Here is an 18,733-nt window from a genome sequence, read left to right on the forward strand (position 1 = left end):
ATCCGTTGCCACGCGTAAAGATAGCCAATCATCCTATGTGCTTCAGCGAGATATTATTCAGGTGCAAAGCGCGGCATGAGCGCCCTTATAGGCGGTCCACTTGATTCGTATGGACGGGTTACTATTTATGGTCTGTCAGAAGCTTCGAACAATCATCAAGTCATTCTAACATACGTCTGAACTACGCCTGCACTCCAACCAAGCCTTTCTACAACATGGACTCCGTATTACGTTACGTGTTCCTTCTATTGGCAATGACCTCGTTCTACATGATGTACATCTCGCTATTCAACAATGGATTTTTCAATCTTCTCTCGCATCAGCTGGCGACTAGAGCGCTTCCTGGGGAATCGGATATCGCTCTTCTGTCTGAATATACTGGACTAAAGGCTTTCGATGGTATACTAGAAAGTATTGTTATCTTCTTTTGGCCCATCAGTCAGGGCCACCATGTCGGCTTATCCCTGACGGGACTGAGCTTTTCAGGAGGTATGGTTGGCATCTGGATGATCGTTGTGGTCCATATCTATCGGACACGTTCATTCATGCGCGGCATGGCAATGTAAGTCGCACACCAAGACGGTCCTAACCAAAAGGAACACGAGGCTGATAACTCAACTCATGTAAGAACTCTTATTGTAGGTATTGCACAGCAGGCAGTTGGTCCCGGAATTGTGATACCATGTTACTTTGCCCTAACCTCTAGGGCCAGACCGCCCAAGAAGAACCTACATCTTACAGGAACATATTCCACATCCAACCACGGTCTAGTCGTGTCAATGATCATGAGCTATATCTTTCCCTTGGTGATGATGTCACTGCCAGCGCCGGCTATGATTTCCCCTCTTTTCAAGCAACAAGTGATCGCGGCATGGCAGGGATGGCCAGTATATTTTGTCATCATCATGACCACCCACCACTTATTCATTAATCGTGGTCACAGGAAAGAAGCCTCAGCACGCCGTCAGGTGCTCTCTGTGTATCACTTTGGGTTTGCTTGTTCTTGTCTTTGTCATATGGCATGGCTGTCAGCATTTGTGGCGTCTAAGATCCAGTCTCTCACTCAATCAAGCAACCTCTGGTACCTGTGTCCTTATGGTGTCGCCTTCCCACTTTTGAATCAGCCCGCACAAAGACTTGGCGCCCTGGAGGCTGGACTGTTTGCCTTCCTTCAATGGGACTATTGTGTCGCCGCAGCGGCCACGATGGTGTGGAGCACTGATCGCTACATCCAAGAGTGCCACCGGGCTGAATTGGAGATCGACAAATTCAGACTCATCTTACGGTTGCTCGGATGGATTCTGATTGACGGGCCCTCGGCTACGGCTGTTAGGCTCATCTGGGAATCGGAAGGGCCCTCGTATCTGCAGAACACTAATCGAGGTGTTAAGAGTAAGACAACATGATATCGTATCCGAGAGTCCGAGACGGACAGATTTCGAATAAGTCCAATTGAAACTCTATCAGCAGGACTATGGAACGTGCTTGTGACTGGAATATTGCAAATCTGTGTGAGACATCGAGGCAGAATAATTAGGAATATAACTGAGATAAAACCTCCTGTTATAGGGCTTTGTTTATCTTGCTTCGTTGTTACTATTCCGACCATGCAAGACAGACTTGCGCACGTAAGTCAGCTCCGAGATACCCGACGGCGATATCCTTGCTATATAGACATCAGTGCACGTAAGCTCAGAGCCTGTGGTCCTGGGGCTTACCGTGTGACCTTGTAGCAAGCTGGATGAGGGGTATTCATGAGAAATCAGCGATAAGTAGGGTATGCTTCACAATTGAGTGAAACAAGGGTCATTTGCTCCATCGCGAAAAGAGTGATTTGAATCACTCCAGAACACCCATAGATATGGACAAATTGACCGCCACGCTGGCCAAAATCAATTATCCGTCCGAGGTAGAGAATGGTTCCATGTTGTTGGTAGTCACTCTGGTTATACTGTTTCTGTGGTTCATAATCCCCAGCCCCGTGAAACGCAGCAATGTGTCTGTACCAACTGTTACACTCTTCAACCCTTATCTGCCGGAGTTCCTGAGTCGCGTATGGTTCAATTCAACAGCGGCGACTGTGATTTACAAGGGATATCGCCAGGTGAGCAGATGATTACCTGAGAAAATTGCGCTTCGTACTAAGCGGTCATAGCATAAGGATCGGGCATTCCGCCTTCTCAAGCCGGACGGGGATATTATCGTATTATCGAATAAGTATGTGGAGGAACTGCGGCAGCTACCTCTCACAACGCTTAACGCTTTAGAAGCGGTGTTCGAGGTGAGAGCTAGAATACTTCCTCAAGTCCTATGGGCTATAGCTTACACGCCTGCTGTTCTAGGATCATGTTGGCAAGTATACGACAATCCTGAACGATAGTCACCTCCATACCGAGGTTATACAAAAGCGCCTGACTCCTGCCATCAGTAGGGCAATCTTACCGCACCAGGCGTTTGGATACATTGCTGATACGAGGCTCGATCAGGCCGGTTGATACCAAGGATTATAGACGAATTAGATCATGGCTTTGCTGTTGAGATGCCAGAGTGCGAAGGTACGTTCAACTTAACTTATACCGCATGCGTAGGCCTTAACAAGTCATAGATAAATGGGCCCTAATCAGACCATATGAGGTTTTCCTCCGCCTAGTCGCTCGAGCCGGTGCCCGTGTGTTTGTCGGACCAGAAATCTGCCGTACTGAGAAATGGCTGACTGCCTCAATCGACTTTACTAAAAATATATTCATGACAATCACACTTCTACGTCCCATACCAAGCTTCCTCCACCCGATCATTGGGCCAATGTTACCCAGCAGCCGCAGTCTGGATACACAGCTACGATACGTCCAAGATGAGCTCCTCGGCCCAGAGGTAGTGAAGCGCCGGCAGAGGCAAGCGTCGGCAGATCCAGACTATGAGAAGCCGGATGATTTCCTCCAGTGGATGATAGATCTAGCCCAGAATGATAAAGAGGGCGATCCAGGCAATATCGCTCATCGTCTGCTGGGTTTGACTAGTATGGCAGTAGTGCATACAAGCGCCATGTCTATCACTCATGGGTTGTATGATCTTATCACGATGCCTCAGTGGCTTGAGCCCCTCCGTCAGGAGATCCAGGAGGTCATGCCCGACTGGAAGTCTTCCAGTTATAGTAGTCTGGTTTCGCTTCGGCGATTGGATAGCTTTCTCAAGGAGTCGCAGCGCTTTAATCCCCCGGGCGAGCGTACGTTATCTACATCTCTACCATGCTCCTTACTACATACTAATTTCCCATTGCTTAGTATCGTTCCACCGGGTGGTGAAAAAAGACCTAGTCCTCTCTGATGGCCTCCGACTTCCAAAAGGTACCCATATTTGCATGGCATCTGGACCCATCGGCATGGATACCAAGTACGTCTCAGACCCTACCACTTTCGATGCATTCCGCTACGTCGATGGGGACAAAGCTCAGTCCCAGTTTGTCCACACCAGTGCTACAAGCATGCACTTCGGCCTGGGTCGGTATGCATGTCCCGGTCGCTTCTTCGCAACTTTTGTCTTGAAGGCCATTCTCAGTCGATTCCTTGTGGAGTATGAATTTCGATTTGGGCCTGATCAAGTAGGAAGGCCGAAGAATATGTTGCTAGGTGATAAGATCGTTCCCAATACCTCTGTGGATGTGTACGTGCGAAAGCGTACTGGATCGCGGAGTACAGCGTAGTTGGATAAGACATGTGTCCAGAGTTTCATTAATGCATAGGATATGTCTGTGTTCCAGATCAGCTAGTATCACAAATGCCATGCTCTATCTTCTCCCGTCGTGATGTAGTCTGCCTCGATTACGGTGAATTCGGGAGTCTGCTCCCTCTAAGCCTGGCTCCCTTTGTGGAGTCATTTCTTTATACTAGGATTGTACCAACTCCAGTGATAGGGGAGCTCTTTGTCTACTAATGCCTGCGTAAATACAATTTGTCAGGTACTGAGTGCACGAAAACCGAGGGATTTGACAAGAAGTGTACCGCGCAATATATATTCCGGCCCCACCGATTAACCCTAACTTCAAACCAACGACACTCATTTGCTTAAATCTTGTTTAACCCTACTAGAGGAACCAATTTACCACTGAGGTAATTTCTTAGCTTCCAAAAGCAGTATTGAGCACCTCACGCGTTTGAATTCCAATTCTACTAGTCAAAGGAGTAACCCAAAATAGAAATGATGAGCATAAACCAACATCTCGAACGGGATGGACAGCGTTGGCCCACATCAATAGATACCCCCCGACCAATAAGGACCAGAGAACTAGTCGCAGTTGCTTTATCACAACGGGATAAGTGGCTGGTTAGCTTGACAGGGAATATACGAAGCGCCAAAGGTGTGATTTGCGACAAGACAATCCCGAAAGGAAAATCTCTCCGCCAGGACCAAGAGTGACTTCCACCACCACTCGTCCCCATACGAGTTTTTTCGATGATAGCATCTTACGATTTTCTTTGTGCCATGCTCCCGAATCCAACCGACGAGTTAAGTTTGGTTCCCACGGTCAAGCCTTCCGCTGGTTCTTGACAACGTTTTTCCAAGACTTGCTTCTGTTACGAAGCCTTGAGCGCCAAGAGGCGCCACGAGGGGCTTCTCCGGATCTTCGGCGGGGCGAAGTCTTGAGGCTCGCCCAGACACGCGAGGTGAAAGCCGACCCAGTCTCCCGAAGAAGTATCGGGTGGTTATCAGCCATTTACGATTTGAAAGCTGAGATGCCGTCGTCGGAGGGATTCCGCGATGGGGACACCGAGGTAAAATCTTAACACAGGATGCGAATGCCTGCCCTTCGACACGATGTGTCTTGAAGAATGCTCGGTTGAGATGTAAGGAGGTGGATACATGCTGATCAGGTCATCCAAACAATTACCCAACCGATTCAGAGGCCAGAATCATGAACGTGGCTGACCTCAGGCCATTTACAAACATTCAAATGAGGGTCATGTAGTGCTTCTGTTCCCTCCAGTATTGTACGACCTCCACACTCCAGGAGAAAGAGAACAAAAAACAACCCCCACAAGCGCATGGGGGAAATAAGTTTAAAATTGACTCAAAACTAAACCTCTTGGCTGATACAATTTTTCGCGCACGAGGTGCCATTCTTTCGTGGACGTGAGGCCCACGGATCCTGCCCATGACCTTCTGACCCTAATTTGCTGTCCTCCTTTGTGTGAATCCGAGGGTTCAATTGGTTCCATTGTCGTCACACCAATTCACTCCGACCCCCCCGCGTCCAGGTTGGGATTGGGATACTTAGCGCCTCTGGGCATCAAGGGCGGGCCGATTACAGAGGAGATACCACCTTGAACGGCAACTCTGACTAGTGTGGCTTGCCAGTGCTGGGGACGCTTGACGACCACTTCAGCCTTAGCTGCTTGGCGGGATCTTGGCTCAATAAGATTGGAAGCTTTTCGCGGGGAATGTTGGCCTGTAACCTGGGGATTCGTGGGGACTGATCTCAATGCATCAGGTGGGCTGGGCACATTACTTCCCAGTAGGGACAGCACCATGGGTGGGAATGAAATCTCTACCATTATGTATAAAGAGGTCCCCGGGGAATGTGTAATCATGATGTCGTTGCGCGACTTAAAGAAGTTATTATTCTCGCCCGCTTTCGAAACAGCCCACTTCTGTTTTTCCTTGTCTTTCCTGTTTATCGAGGAGCACCTGGCAACATGGGTACTACAAACGAGCCAGCGGAGCCCATCCCCACGGGTATTCTAGCCACAGCAAAGCAAGCATGGGGCGATCTGTTCAAGTGGAAGCAACGAGTCGTGGTGACCAACGAGTACGGGGAGACTCGTACTGAATGGCAAGAGCCCGATCCCATCGTGAATCCTATAAGCTTGTTTGCTCAGCTCGGTGCCCGCGATTGGTTGTTCTTCTTGGTTGGCTTGACGGCGTGGACGGCAGATGCGTTCGACTTTCACGCACTGTCCATCCAACAAGTGAAACTGGCCAAATATTACAACCGCTCGAAAACAGAAATTTCCACGGCAATTACACTGACCCTTCTTCTGCGAAGTGTTGGTGCTGCCTTTTTTGGTCTGGCTGGTGACAAGTTTGGTCGCAAATGGCCTATGGTGTTGAACATGATTGTATTGGGAGTGCTACAGATTGCGACCATCTACAGTCACACATTCCAGCAGTTCTTGGCCGTACGGAGTCTATTTGGTCTTTTCATGGGAGGTGTCTATGGGAATGCCATCGCCATGGCTCTGGAACATTGCCCGTAAGTGTCGCGGCTGGATCACAATCTTTCCGATTGACTCATGTATCTTAGCGTTAATGCTCGTGGTCTCATGTCGGGCATTCTGCAACAGGGATATTCCCTGGGATATGTCTTTGCCGCCTGTGCCAACCTCGGAGTTGGTGGAGCTACCGATAGTTGGAAGACGGTGTTCTGGGCTGCAGGTCAGTACCTTTTCCATACACAGATTATAGATCCAGACTAACGGTCGCTTAGCTGGCATCTCCATTGGTGTGGGAATTATCCGCATCTTCTTCCCCGAGTCGAAGCAATTCCTCGAAGCCAAGAAGGCCGGCAAGAAGTCCATGAGCGCCGGGGCATTCTGGAAAGAAACCAAGCAGATGCTGGGCCAGGAGTGGAAGATGTGTGTGTATGCCATTATTCTCATGACCTGGGTAAGCTTCCATTCATTTTCCCAATCCAAAGACTCAACGACCGTCATAAAGAGTAAATCAGACTAACAGCCCTAGTTCAACTACTACTCCCACACTTCACAAGACTCCTACACCACGTTCATGTTGACGCAAAAGGGAATGGAAAATGCCGGCGCCTCCCGCGCATCCATCCTCATGAAAACCGGTGCCTGCGTCGGTGGAACAATCATCGGATACCTGTCCCAGTTCTTTGGCCGCCGACGAGCCATCATCGTTTCGGCCTTGATTTCGGGCATTCTTATCCCAGCCTGGATCCTCCCAGAGGGTGAACGCGCGTTGAGCGCAACGGGATTCTTCATGCAATTCTTTGTTCAGGGCGCCTGGGGTGTTATCCCAATTCATCTGAATGAGCTCTCGCCACCGGCTTTCCGGTCCTCTTTTCCTGGTATATTTCCACCATCCCAGTTCAGTGAACAAAATGTCTAATACGGAACAGGAATTACCTACCAAGTGGGAAACATGATCTCATCGCCCTCCGCACAAATCGTCAACGCCGTCGCCGAAAAGACCTTCATCACTGGTTCGACTGGTAAGCCGGCGCCCGCTTACGGGCCAACCATGGGCGTGGCTACGGCTATTATCGCGACAGGAATCATGGTCACCACGGCATTCGGACCCGAGAAACGTGGACGAAGATTCGAGACTGCTGTTGCGGGTGTTGAACAGTCTGAACCGCAGAAAGTCCTTGACGAGGAGAAGGGTGATATGACGGAGCAAAAGGCTACGGAAGAGAAGGTTGAGAAGGTAGAGAAGATTTAAGCTTGATAAGCTAACTACGATGGACACTGGAATGAGCGATACCCAATACCTGACTAGAGGATGGATCTATATCATAGTTTAGATATACGATTATTTACATTTACTGTTTTACTAGAAACATGGCTCTGCGTACTCATTAGCTTTGGGCTGTATAGTTGAACAACCAACCCACGGCTACGAAAGAAAGAGTAACTACCGGTCCAAAAGGAAGAGCCTCGGACCGATAAGAGCCCAAACAAGAAATGATAAACTAGCCGTTGTGTATCGGGCCTAGAGACCATTGTAGAGATGGCGGATTACCGTACTGGGAAATCCTCCGAGCTCCATTTTTGATCGACAAAGAATGCTGCGGGGAAGTCCGGAGTGCATTTCTTGCCAAGTAGATGGACGTGGGATGTATTTCCTAACATTGGACACGTTGCATTAGGGCTGAAGCAGTCCGGGTTAGGATTGTTGATATGATTTCTGCGTCTTGGTGTGCGATAACGCATTAAAGCAGGCGAATCAGTCCCTTATGTGATCAGTTAATTGGACCTACTCCATTTTCTGTGATAGGCGCAAAAAATAGCACGCTACAGATTACCTACTCCTCGTATGAACAGAATAATTCCGTGTAAGTTCAGTCAATCATTGAAAAACACTACTCCAGAAAACAGCCCACATCCCAAAGAAAGCACTCAAACACGAACAACGATATCATAAAAAGCTAATTCGTAAACCCAAACCACTTCATATCCTCATCCCCATGAATCTGTATATTATGACCAACACCGCCAGCCAAAATACCCTGGAGATTCGGCCCCCAAGTAGTCCTGCTCCAGTTTGCCTCGGGAGTATTCGACTCAGTCGATTCGGGAGCATCATAGTTATACCCGAAGACGCCTGCCCATTGCTTACACGTTTCCTCGTAGTTCTGCGGATACAAGGTGGTATCGACATTACCGTGGTAGATTTGCATCTTGGGCCGCGAGCCACTATAGTCGGGGTACATGGCCTCGGCGATACTAGCCCAGTGCTCCGGAGTGGTGATAGATTGGCCCTGCGCGCAGGTCGAGTTCCAGGCGTCGGGTTGGTCGGCGGTTGAGAGGAAGCAGCCGGCTGGGACGCCGGCGTAGGCGATTCCGGCGGCGAAGAGGTCGGGGTATGTTGCTGCCATAACATTCTAATATTATCGGTTAGTACTGTGCATGAGGGGACTAGGGGTTTAGAAGGTCGGTGAACATACGGTCATCATGGCACCAGAACTAGTACCCGTTACGAACACCTTGCTGGAATCGGCATTATACTGCTTGGTCGTCCAGGTTACCATGTTGGCGATGGAGTTACTGTTTCCGCCTCCGTTGTGGGTGAGGGTTGCTTGGGAGCTGACGTCCCAGCATGTTCCTTCGTAAGGGCTTTCAGGGTAGATGACGATGAAGCCGTGTGTTTCGGCTAGTTGCGCGTAAGGGGAGCCTTGGTAGTATGCTTGGGCGGTTCCTGTGCCTTTGAGTATTGTTAGTATGCTATGCAGGTATAGGTAGAGGAGTGCGCACAGTAGTGAATTGCAACTATTATCCCGGGATTAGAGGCCAGGTTCGTGGGCACGTAGATGTACATCTTAACGTTGCTAGGGTTGTCGCCGAAGTCGGTGACTTGTTCAAGGGATCCTGCTCTTGGGATTAGGGATCGGCCATTGTGTATAGCTCTGGCACTGCAGGTGAGGGCACAGAGAAGATAGGTGAGGAGGTATGACAAGAGGATCATGTTTATTGTTGTAGTGAGCGAGGTTATGCCCAGGGTATGATATTGAAGCTCTTGCTGAGATTTTTCTTCATCGTGCCATAACAGCGAGATGTAGTCCTTAAATACCTCATACCAGTCCTCATGACACTCTCATTATAGCAGTACAGCATCACACGCCCTTTCTATTGTCCATTTGGTTAATTTCTCGGTACCCGGACTTATTCACAGTCAGGTCATCTGCTCCCGGACGAACGGAATTCTCCCTTCCAATCTTGACGCTCAATTCCATCCCGCATTTACAGGGGTGTACATCACTACTGTCGCAGAATTCCTTGTCCTAATTTCAATTTAGCAATTCAGCAGACGGCAGTGCCGAGGAAAATGCCGTTCGGCTAATACTCCGTGACGAATTGTGCCAGATATACTTGCTTTCGGCTCATTGGTCGATCGTGTTTCAGGTACAGGCTCCCCATGCGGGGGATTTGCAGTTTGATATTTTCCAGTATATCCGGCCATTTAGGCAGAAGAAACAGTTTCAATCTGAAATCTAGGCTATTTTGGCATCCAGGCTGAGTTCGGTACTAGTGGTTGTGAATGGCTGTGTAGATTCATAGCAGGTTCGCGTTGCGGATTTTGTAACCTTTGCAATGGTATCGGCGAACCAAGCTCGAAGGAAATGTTTCTCGATTACTAACTAGGAAAAGACTGACTGACAGAGAGGGATGAGTGACATACGCTACAGTCTGTCACTGGTCGATTGTACTAGTATAATCTGTGTGACCGGATGCAGCACTGTTCTGCCTGTATATTCGTCTCCCGTAGATGTGGGACTATCCAAGCTTGGAATCTAAAGACTTTCATAATCAAGGACTGGACTTGGATAATGCCAATCCTAAAGTTTGTGAGAGACTTTGGGTTTCAAGCCCAGGTTGTACATACATCACCACATATTTCCTACTATCTTCTCTGTGCCGTATTGAGCTGAATGTGCAAGTGAACAAAAGGCTTTTCCCGTTAGCCTATAGGTTAACGAGTAGCTCGGTAAATGCCTTGATGAATAACTATCCCTCAATAATTCACGCCGTTTCTCCTCTCCTTCCTCTAAGGAACAACATCCTCTGCTTTCTCCTTCCTTTCAGTCTCTATCTACCTTGCCCTGCATATCCTACGCCACCATGCCTTCCTTGAAACATTAACGCTTATACAGGTTCCATATACAGCCCCAGGAATGAACAAACGAAGCGTCTTGAAGAATTCGCGTCGGACCTGAAAAAGGCTTTGGATGCTGTGATCCCACTACTCGAGCATATTACCGAGATGGTTCTGTACTGGCCATATAGTGGCAGAACGACCAGATTTGGTTTGATCATCACGAATCAGAACTTATGGATATGCTCGGGAGGGTATACAAATATCAACTTAATTTCTTCGGCACATACTACAGTACCCCATTGAATTAAAGGTTAGTAAACCTAGGTGCCAGCAAGAGCTGTACCTGGTTTAGATAATTGGAGTGGGAGCCAAGGCACCGGCCTGGCGCATAAATAAGTTCCACAAGGACTATTAACTTAGACTGCCATGAATATTTGTCCTTTCGGTTTTCTTTCTTTTATTTTCGTTTTGCTTTTGGCTTGTTTTAATCCAAGCCATGGTCTAATCTTCGGACCACTGCCGAACGAATATTTCCAAATTTCCCTTCTAAGAAGTACTATATCACATACACACAGATCACATACGATGCCCCGGTACAAATATTCCCCACTTCCAACAGGTTCCTGTATTATTCGCGTCCTTGTCCTACTGCCCGATACACACGACACCTCCTCAATCAACTGCCAGCTTATCAACTACTCTCTACCGCTAACAGGCAGTTGCTATCTCCCATATGAGGCGCTGTCATATGTATGAGGCAGTGAGAGTACACCTAGATGGCCTTACCGTATCTGTTACGGACAACCTCTATGCGGCACTATTACATCTTCGAGATCATCAGCTTTCGCGCATGTTAGGGGTAGATGCAGTGTGTATAAACCAGCAAGATAACCAGGAAAAGGGCTATCAGATTCGGCTTATGCCAACAATATACTGTAAAGCCAGCTATGTAATAGTTTGGCTTGGAAAGGCTGCAGATCACAGCGATCGAGCGCTTGATACTATCCGTCTCGCTGCAAAGAATACGTCTTCCGGATGTGAATCTACCACACCATGGGGAAAGGAGACAAATACTACTGCTGTTTTGATGCTACTCCAACGACCATGGTTTCGGAGAGTCTGGGTAGGCAATACTTTCTAATATTCATAGGTATATTTGCTAATACGTCAATACAGGTACTCCAAGAGATTAGTGCTGCACAATCTATTCTAGTTATGTGTGGGTATTTCAAAATCAATGGAATCACCTTTGTCTTGGGCTTGACGGGGCTAAACCTTTCTTATAAAGGTGATGCTTATTCAGGTTTAGAGAATATAATTCGCTCGATAACCTATCTGATGAGGGGGGCAATCTCCAGGCCAGGTTACGTGACACAGCCACACGGAATGCTATCTTTAGGGGAACTGATTGACATGTATCACACCTGGGGGGCTACCAAGAAACACGATAAAATATACGCCTTACTCGGGATGAGCTTTGATGACTCGATCAAAGCCGCTCTATTACCCAACTATCAGCTACCCTGGAATATATTATTCGAGAGGGTCATTACATCAATCCTCCCAGGAATCCATTCTCTGGAGACCTGGCCCGATAGGGAAATAGCTGTAATCCAGGGTAGGGGATATATCTTGGGTCGAATAGACTCAGTGGACAGTGACAGTTCTCGATATGATAGACAATGCGTGCAGATTTTCTTTAATACTTCGCCAAGGTCAATACGCTATAAGACTGAATGGCGTACTCGATGGACACTCCAAGCTACGGCAAGATCGATTCAAGAGGGTGATTTTATGGAGCTTCAAGGCCAAGTATCGTCACTATATGTGAAGATTATTTACTGTTAAAATGATCAGTGCAGCTCCTCGCAAGGAAAAGCACATGGGAGGAAATGTCGATATACAAATACAACAGCCTCTGCATGCAGAAGGAAGTTTCCTCCGAGATATACTCCTCGTTTGGGACTGGGAAGTGTCGCGGGCGAATTCAGGGGAACAGAACCAGTCACAAGTGCGAGGAATTTCAGGGACGCAGTGCCGATAACAGATATGAATTTTGGAAAGAAAAGGCCACATGACTTAGCACTCATCACCGAGGATATCATGATGACAGCTACCGAGGCAGGGGCTCATGGGAACCGAATCATGGGATTCCTATTTAAAAAAGTTGGATCAAATCTCCCAGTTAGTGAAAGAGTGATAAGGATGGTGGCGGGAAACATTGCTTGGGGAAGCAACATAATGGGGCAGCTAATAAAGCTGCTTGATCATAGAGACAACAACGTACTAATCTCGGAAGATGTGGTAAAAGTTGCAGCAGGAAACACTCAATTTGATGGTGATGTTATGAGACAGCTGTTACAACTTTCGTTTGAAAGAGGCCACCACTTACCAATCTCTGAAGATGTGGTAAAAATTGCAGCTGGAAACACGGTGTGTGGGATTGATATATTGCTGCTGCTAGCAGATCTCGTTCATGAAAAAGACGACAATCTACCGATATCCGAAGACGTGGTAAAAGTTTCTGCAGGAAACACTGGATGTGGTGGTCTTATAATGGTGCTGCTATTGAGGCTATCTGATCGAATGAGCGACAATCCTTCACACATCCTAGAACATACATTGAAAATCGCGGCAAGCAATACTGGGTGTGGAAGTAATATAATAGCGCAGATCCTACCGCTAGTTGACCATTGAAACAGCAGTTCTATACCCCTCTTAAAAGACATACCCAGAATCGCCGCAGGAAATGCTGGGTGCGGCAATGACATAAGGGGGAGTATTGGGATGCTTTTGACAAGGAGGCGACGCTTTGAACGTATGGCACCGTCAACTTTATGCTGGATGAGTGGAATGGATGAGATTTCGGAATAGTGTGAGATTGTAGATAGCTGGCTCTCATAGGGCCTGGTTTGTATCCTCAGGTCTTTAAAGTCTTATCACTAGTATGCCTCGCCTGGCCGCAGCTGAGCTCAGTAATCAGCCCTGCGAGGTTGTATAGACTTCCGAAGATGCGGATCACTTCTTTGATTAACTTTGACCTCTTGTAACTACCACCCTTGCTTACTCCAATAAATAAGTTCACCGATTATGCTCCTCTGGACTGGACTAATAGCGGGTAAAGCTGCAAGGGCTCCAGTCTTTCTCCTACCCTTAGCGACTGCGAGGCCGCACTTGGGAATGTTCATGTTGGAGAGTCTTGCGCTGATCAATCTGAATTTTCGGTGGGCAATTGGTACATGATCTATGCCACCAACGGCTCTGGAGAACAGCGTCTCAGTGGCCAAATCATCTATGACATGGCGAAGTGTTTCCCTCGGGAACTACATGGCCAATGGTAGATATTTGAATATATCGCAAAGCCTCGTCATGGAATCACACATATACATACACTGCTGGGTTCACTATGTATATATGCTTGTTGATCCTTCCATCATTTTCACTTGTGCTGTGTCTCCCTTTGTCCTTTCGTCTTGTGTTTTGAAAGTGGTTACAACTCATGCAGTAAAAGAGCTTACATGTATTGATTTAATTTCAAAGTAGCTACTACCATCCGCCGTAGATAGAGTGACTTCAGTCTTTCATTACTCTGCTTTCAGATTTCCAACCACATCTATTGTTATTTTAACTGCGGTAGGATAGGTCAGAGACTTATCTGAGGGTGGTTGCTGCCTAAGGTATCATTATCCTGCTGTATGCCTGGATCAATGCGGTTAGACCATCCATTCCGGTACTTTCCACCCAATAGCGGCTGTCCCAGACCCTTCCCCATCCAAGCCAGCACTCAGGCAGCCACTAGGCATCGCCGGCCTCATGACACTAAAAGACCCTAACATGGCTAAATTCAGGGGAAGTTGGAAATTTATAAATTTACCATTCCTCACGATTAAAGAATGTCAGAAACATCATTCATACCAGTGTATCAATCACAATGACAGGCGGTCCATCATATCGACATATCCGCAGCAACGGCAACGCCATTACAAAAGTCCATCGCGAGGCTCAAGATGAGTTACAAATAGGTAAGCCGGCTATCCCGGCAATTATACCAAAAATAGATTTATATTAATTTGATCGTCGCAGTTGATCGACTCCTGGAGCCCCAAACGATCGTCCACTTTCTAGAATGTTGTAATGGAGCTCCACTTCCCAATGGGAAGCAGTCGACGCTACCCCGATTAACATCCGAGGAGATTCACAGTCTCTCTACTAGCCCCGGGAATGACCCCAACAGCGAGCCGATCCTGCAACGCGTGTTGAAGAGAATCGGGTCCACGGAAGACAGCGATCGTCTTTGCCTTGTGGGAAAGAATATCCACTCGGCCAAGAGTCGAGCATGGGAGGGTATCATCCCTCTTTCGGAGCAGCGATGGCGCGAAAAGGGACTTGACCATTTTGCTAATTTTCAGGTCGCGTGTCAGTACCTGTCTTCTGTGCTTGCTGTCTTTGAGTATCTTAACAAGCCGCGGGTTGCGCAGAATCTACGGGACACGTTTAACTTGATCTATGGGCATTGGGAGGAGTACGACGCGGTTTTGAATGAACAGCATCGTCAACTGGATCAGGAGCCTGTTAGTGTTGCTAAGCGGTGGACTGAGTTTATCAAGGCTCATTATGAGATGATGACTGAGCGTGCGCATCGATGGGTTATCTCGCATGTGAATACGCTGCGCGCACCCCTTCTGGAGGGGTTATTGTCGCATCGTCCGATGAATGAGGATGTGGTCGATAGGGTGCAGTGGAAGATGACGGACGCTTTACATGTGCTCATGGAGATCTCGGCCGTGGCGGATTATACGATCATGATACCCATGCATGGGTACAAAGGGTATACTTCGCCTCCCATTGAGACGGGTATTCCGCCAGGGCTCAGGTCGCCGGATTATGAGAAGCGGCATAAGGAATATCACCAGAGGTTGAAGTTGGTCTCTCGCATGACCATGTTTCAGAATATAGGCACCGCATCTCGAGGTGTTCGTGAAGGCATGGGATCACCGGAATCACTGCATCGGACAGCTCTGCAGCAGATTGAGAGCCAGAACAAGGTCCGACGGGAAGCAAGGGGCGAGCCTATAGAGCCAGTACCGCGTGAGCCGTGGATTTCGAATAGTCTAGCTAGGCTGGAATCATCCGAGGACCCTGTTGGCACATTTGGACTTGCCATCTACCGTCTTACCTATCAACAGAATGAGACTGAATGGGCGGAGTTTTTGCAAAAGTTCGAGACGCATGCCGCAGACTGGGGTCGGGGTCAAACGGGTTCCAATGCTATTAAACCGAGTTTAAAGCTACATTGGCTGGATGGAAAGGCTCTGGGGATTCCAGAAGGGGACCTAGATGCGGCGAAGAAGTAAGTGTGATGCTCATTACCGACCCAGGAATAGTAGTATTAACCGATCTTTCTCTAGGCATTTCAACGACCACGCCATCTCCTCGTTTGAAGACAGGGACCATGTCAACGACAGCACATTCCTGGTCATTGATGATGACTGCGTCGCTTCCTACATGGGAGATTCATACTCGGCTGCCACCGAATTTATCCCTTCTGGTGATCATTCAGGCTTCGCCCTCGCAGTTGATGCTCACTATGATCCGAAGGAAGGCATTGAACGCGCGGACGAATCTCCCGGCTACTACGGACAGATGCGTATCCTCGGGAACCTAATTTGGGGAGAGCTTTATGCAATGCTGTCATCCCAGTCTGCTTTATTAGAGGACCTCTGGCCTCTCGCCATCAACCATCCAAACGGGGTCTACACCGGTCCTACTGTCCCCTTGCAGGTCAAATGCTGGAAGGTCCAGAATAGGATGCGATCCACTTTGATCCACAAGGTCGTGGAATATGCGGAGGCAAAACTGAATGGGACAGCATCAACACAACAACCACCACCAGTTCCACCCTCAGGGATTGCACGAACCGAGGCGGATGCCACCCTTCGGGCTTACCTGCTGCGAGAGTTTGCGCGGGATTTACGGCGTCAGGGTAACGTACAACATGCAGTATTAGCCGAAGAAGCAATCAATTTGCAACCCGGCGAAGAGCCCGACTGGGAGAGGATTCGGCAGCGTTTGGACGCCGAGCCGGAAGCAGAGAATGAATCGGAGTCAAATATGCGGGATAGAAGGGATCCTGGTGATCAGTGTGCTCCGCAATAGAGCTTTTCATAGACGAGGTGTATATAAACTTAATACAGAGTAGACAGGCTACTTGCCATTTAAATGTTGTAAACTGTATTCCCGTGGCCGTCATTCGTGATGAATACCTTTGCTTCCATTGCAACTAAGGTTTGATCTCTCTATCATTCCCCATAGCATATCCCCTTGAACGTATGTAGCGCCCTCTGGACTTCCATTCGCCTGCCTGAAGCATCAAATCCCTTCTTATAGCCGTGTTTCCCGGCTTGAGCGACCTAGGGGACTTTTGAACCCTTCAAAGCCGTTAGCTTTTATTTCAGCCAGATAGGCCCTAAACGTCCCTAGGCCTCCGAAGTAAAAGGCCACCCCCTCAGCTTTCCCAGTGACATTATTCCCGAGTATCCAAGAAGGAACCTTTTCAAACATTGTTCCCGCTATCGAGGACCGACTGCGTGCTGTCCATGCACGCTCGGCTTCTTCTAAGGCTTCAATTTCGCACTGACGTCCCGTTTGCTTCGATATCTTCTCGGCCCGTCGGACCAAATCCATAATAAACTCTGTGTTGGTCTCCCCTGACGTCGGAATATTTGCGAACGCCATGTGCGGCCCATTGACTAGAAGAAGATTGGGGAATCCATGCACAGACATCCCTACGTACGTGCTTGGGCCGGAAGGTTTCCACATATCATACAGGTTTTTCCCATCCCGGCCCCGAATATCAACCATCGCATAGGTGCCATCCACGGCATCGAACCCAGTCGCAAAGATTATAACATCCAGCTCATGGGTCGTGCCATCAGCCGTACAGATGCCACTTGGTGTAACCTCCGTAATGGGGCTCTTCTTGATATCCACCGCAAAGACATTTTCCTTGTTGAATTTCTCGTAAAACCCAGCATCACACAGAGGTCGACGCCCATAAAGTTCCTTCGGTGTTAGGACGTCTCGCTTTTGCGGATCCTTGACAATACTCGCAATCTTCTTGCGCAGAAACCGGCATACTTCCTCATTCGCAACTTCATTCGTGGCAATATCAGAGAACCCGCCAAACATGAACTGGAAGCCGTTTCCGATGTTCCATTGCTGCTCGAGTAGTTCCTCGCGGTCTTCTGGCGACAGTGACATGAATGTTCTCTTAGGCTCCGGTGTACCCATAGCAAAGACGGAGGTACGGGCGTCTGCGATAAGCGCTGGATAGTTTTTGTTGACCAGGGCGCGTTCCTTCGGCGTAACGTCCCGGTTTCCACTGGGGACAGTGTACTGCGGACGTCGGACGAATACATGGAGAGATTTAACCTTGTCAGCGATGGCCGTCACGACCTGGACACCCGATGATCCAACGCCAATCACACCGACACGTTTATTCTCGAGTTCCACATCTGGGTTCCACGCCGAGGTGTGGTTCATCTCTCCCTTGAATGTGTCCATCCCCGGGATATCGGGGTAGCTGGCTTTGACCAGGAGTCCAAGCGCCGTGAAGAGGTATCGCACGTGGAAGACGTCGCCTGTCTCGCACTGGACCTCCCAGATCTTAGTCTCGTCGTTCCATTCCGCCCGTTGCATCTTGGTGTTGAACTGCATGTGTTTGCGGAGGTGGTATCTTTCCACCACGTCCCGGAGGTATTGCATTATCTCGGGCTGGGTGAGATACCATCTTTTCCAGGGGTAGGTTTGCAGGAACTCCTGGTCAAAGAGGAATCGATAAAGATGACTCCATGTGTCGCTCAACGCACCGGGATAGCGGTTCCAATACCAAGTACCACCAACATCACCGGCCGTATCAATGGCTTTGACATTCAAGCCCTCCTTGACAAGGGAATAGAGCGTATAAATTCCACCAAAGCCGGCACCCACGACAAGGGCATCCAAATGGTGTTCCTGGGCCATGATTCTATCACATACGCCAGTAGTCAGCTAGGTTGAGAAAAGAACCAGCAAGCACAGGACAGGCGCTCCCTCCCTGCAATTTATCGAAGAAATGATCGCTACCCTTACTCACCGTTGACGTAAAATCAATCCCACCCGTATCCACTCTATCCTGTTGAACACGCTATCATACAGTAAAACCCCTGCACGCCGACACGAGATGTTTCAAAATAATGACCGATACCAAGAAACATCCGCCCTGAGGTAGCACGATGAGCGAAGTGCTTCATAGATAGGCCAATGAGCAAGGGCGATGCGTAGTCGCGTTCCTCTCATCCGATGCCTCGTTCTCAAAATCCCTGTCTGATTTCTTGTTCTTCAGGCACGGTGGATTTGTAGG

The 18,733-nt window shown here is 48.5% G+C and overlaps 8 protein-coding genes across 8 annotated transcripts; 5 read left to right on the plus strand and 3 right to left on the minus strand.

Annotated features, from left to right (window-relative positions):
* The first annotated feature begins 34 nt into the window (after window positions 1-34).
* Window positions 35-1,634, plus strand: atmA. The gene is made up of 2 exons (XM_071508460.1): window positions 35-562; window positions 629-1,634. Exons 1-2 carry the CDS (start codon window positions 216-218, stop codon window positions 1,404-1,406), a joined length of 1,125 nt encoding a protein of 374 aa, XP_071367034.1. The 5' UTR covers window positions 35-215; the 3' UTR covers window positions 1,407-1,634.
* A 227-nt stretch (window positions 1,635-1,861) lies between these two features.
* On the plus strand, window positions 1,862-3,700 carry atmP (putative cytochrome P450; the record flags this gene model as incomplete). Its single annotated transcript, XM_041294787.2, has 6 exons — window positions 1,862-2,104; window positions 2,156-2,281; window positions 2,343-2,427; window positions 2,487-2,555; window positions 2,606-3,223; window positions 3,282-3,700. 6 exons carry the CDS (start codon window positions 1,862-1,864, stop codon window positions 3,698-3,700), a joined length of 1,560 nt encoding a protein of 519 aa, XP_041150425.2.
* A 104-nt stretch (window positions 3,701-3,804) lies between these two features.
* On the plus strand, window positions 3,805-7,959 carry F9C07_2281030 (carboxylic acid transport protein). The gene is made up of 5 exons (XM_041294788.2): window positions 3,805-6,247; window positions 6,299-6,429; window positions 6,482-6,660; window positions 6,736-7,084; window positions 7,136-7,959. Exons 1-5 carry the CDS (start codon window positions 5,574-5,576, stop codon window positions 7,456-7,458), a joined length of 1,656 nt encoding a protein of 551 aa, XP_041150426.2. The 5' UTR covers window positions 3,805-5,573; the 3' UTR covers window positions 7,459-7,959.
* On the minus strand, window positions 5,229-5,549 carry F9C07_5882 (uncharacterized protein; the record flags this gene model as incomplete). Its single annotated transcript, XM_071511409.1, has 1 exon — window positions 5,229-5,549. One exon carries the CDS (start codon window positions 5,547-5,549, stop codon window positions 5,229-5,231), a length of 321 nt encoding a protein of 106 aa, XP_071367035.1.
* Window positions 7,960-9,366, minus strand: F9C07_2281031 (putative acetyl xylan esterase). The gene is made up of 3 exons (XM_041294781.2): window positions 8,991-9,366; window positions 8,684-8,940; window positions 7,960-8,620 (listed from the first exon to the last, which is right to left on the minus strand). The coding sequence occupies exons 1-3, from the start codon at window positions 9,199-9,201 to the stop codon at window positions 8,165-8,167; spliced, it is 924 nt and encodes a 307-aa protein (XP_041150427.1). The 5' UTR covers window positions 9,202-9,366; the 3' UTR covers window positions 7,960-8,164.
* A 1,392-nt stretch (window positions 9,367-10,758) lies between these two features.
* On the plus strand, window positions 10,759-13,206 carry F9C07_2262865 (heterokaryon incompatibility protein-domain-containing protein; the record flags this gene model as incomplete). The annotated part of the gene is made up of 6 exons (XM_071510166.1): window positions 10,759-11,082; window positions 11,174-11,455; window positions 11,509-12,047; window positions 12,166-12,336; window positions 12,360-12,980; window positions 13,035-13,206. The coding sequence occupies 6 exons, from the start codon at window positions 10,759-10,761 to the stop codon at window positions 13,204-13,206; spliced, it is 2,109 nt and encodes a 702-aa protein (XP_071367036.1).
* A 1,057-nt stretch (window positions 13,207-14,263) lies between these two features.
* On the plus strand, window positions 14,264-16,488 carry F9C07_5886 (uncharacterized protein; the record flags this gene model as incomplete). Its single annotated transcript, XM_041294789.1, has 3 exons — window positions 14,264-14,354; window positions 14,416-15,682; window positions 15,741-16,488. The coding sequence occupies 3 exons, from the start codon at window positions 14,264-14,266 to the stop codon at window positions 16,486-16,488; spliced, it is 2,106 nt and encodes a 701-aa protein (XP_041150428.1).
* A 225-nt stretch (window positions 16,489-16,713) lies between these two features.
* Window positions 16,714-18,354, minus strand: F9C07_5887 (putative cyclohexanone monooxygenase; the record flags this gene model as incomplete). The annotated part of the gene is made up of 1 exon (XM_041287237.1): window positions 16,714-18,354. One exon carries the CDS (start codon window positions 18,352-18,354, stop codon window positions 16,714-16,716), a length of 1,641 nt encoding a protein of 546 aa, XP_041150429.1.
* Between the last annotated feature and the right edge of the window lie 379 nt (window positions 18,355-18,733).

This window comes from Aspergillus flavus, chromosome 7 (assembly GCF_009017415.1).
Source record: "Aspergillus flavus chromosome 7, complete sequence".
Taxonomy (NCBI): Eukaryota; Fungi; Ascomycota; class Eurotiomycetes; order Eurotiales; family Aspergillaceae; genus Aspergillus; species Aspergillus flavus.

Bases quoted from the DNA above. Each gene is read 5' to 3' on its own strand.
- atmA (XM_071508460.1), top strand. From the start codon at position 216: ATGGACTCCGTATTACGTTACGTGTTCCTTCTATTGGCAATGACCTCG. The intron at 563-628 runs GTAAGTCGCACA...AACTCATGTAAG, and splicing joins TTCATGCGCGGCATGGCAAT to AACTCTTATTGTAGGTATTG.
- F9C07_2281030 (XM_041294788.2), top strand. From the start codon at position 5,574: ATGTGTAATCATGATGTCGTTGCGCGACTTAAAGAAGTTATTATTCTC. The intron at 6,661-6,735 runs GTAAGCTTCCAT...TAACAGCCCTAG, and splicing joins CCATTATTCTCATGACCTGG to TTCAACTACTACTCCCACAC. The intron at 7,085-7,135 runs GTATATTTCCAC...AATACGGAACAG, and splicing joins TTTCCGGTCCTCTTTTCCTG to GAATTACCTACCAAGTGGGA.
- F9C07_2281031 (XM_041294781.2), bottom strand. From the start codon at position 9,201: ATGATCCTCTTGTCATACCTCCTCACCTATCTTCTCTGTGCCCTCACC. The intron at 8,941-8,990 runs GTGCGCACTCCT...CAATACTCAAAG, and splicing joins AATAGTTGCAATTCACTACT to GCACAGGAACCGCCCAAGCA. The intron at 8,621-8,683 runs GTATGTTCACCG...CGATAATATTAG, and splicing joins GTTCTGGTGCCATGATGACC to AATGTTATGGCAGCAACATA.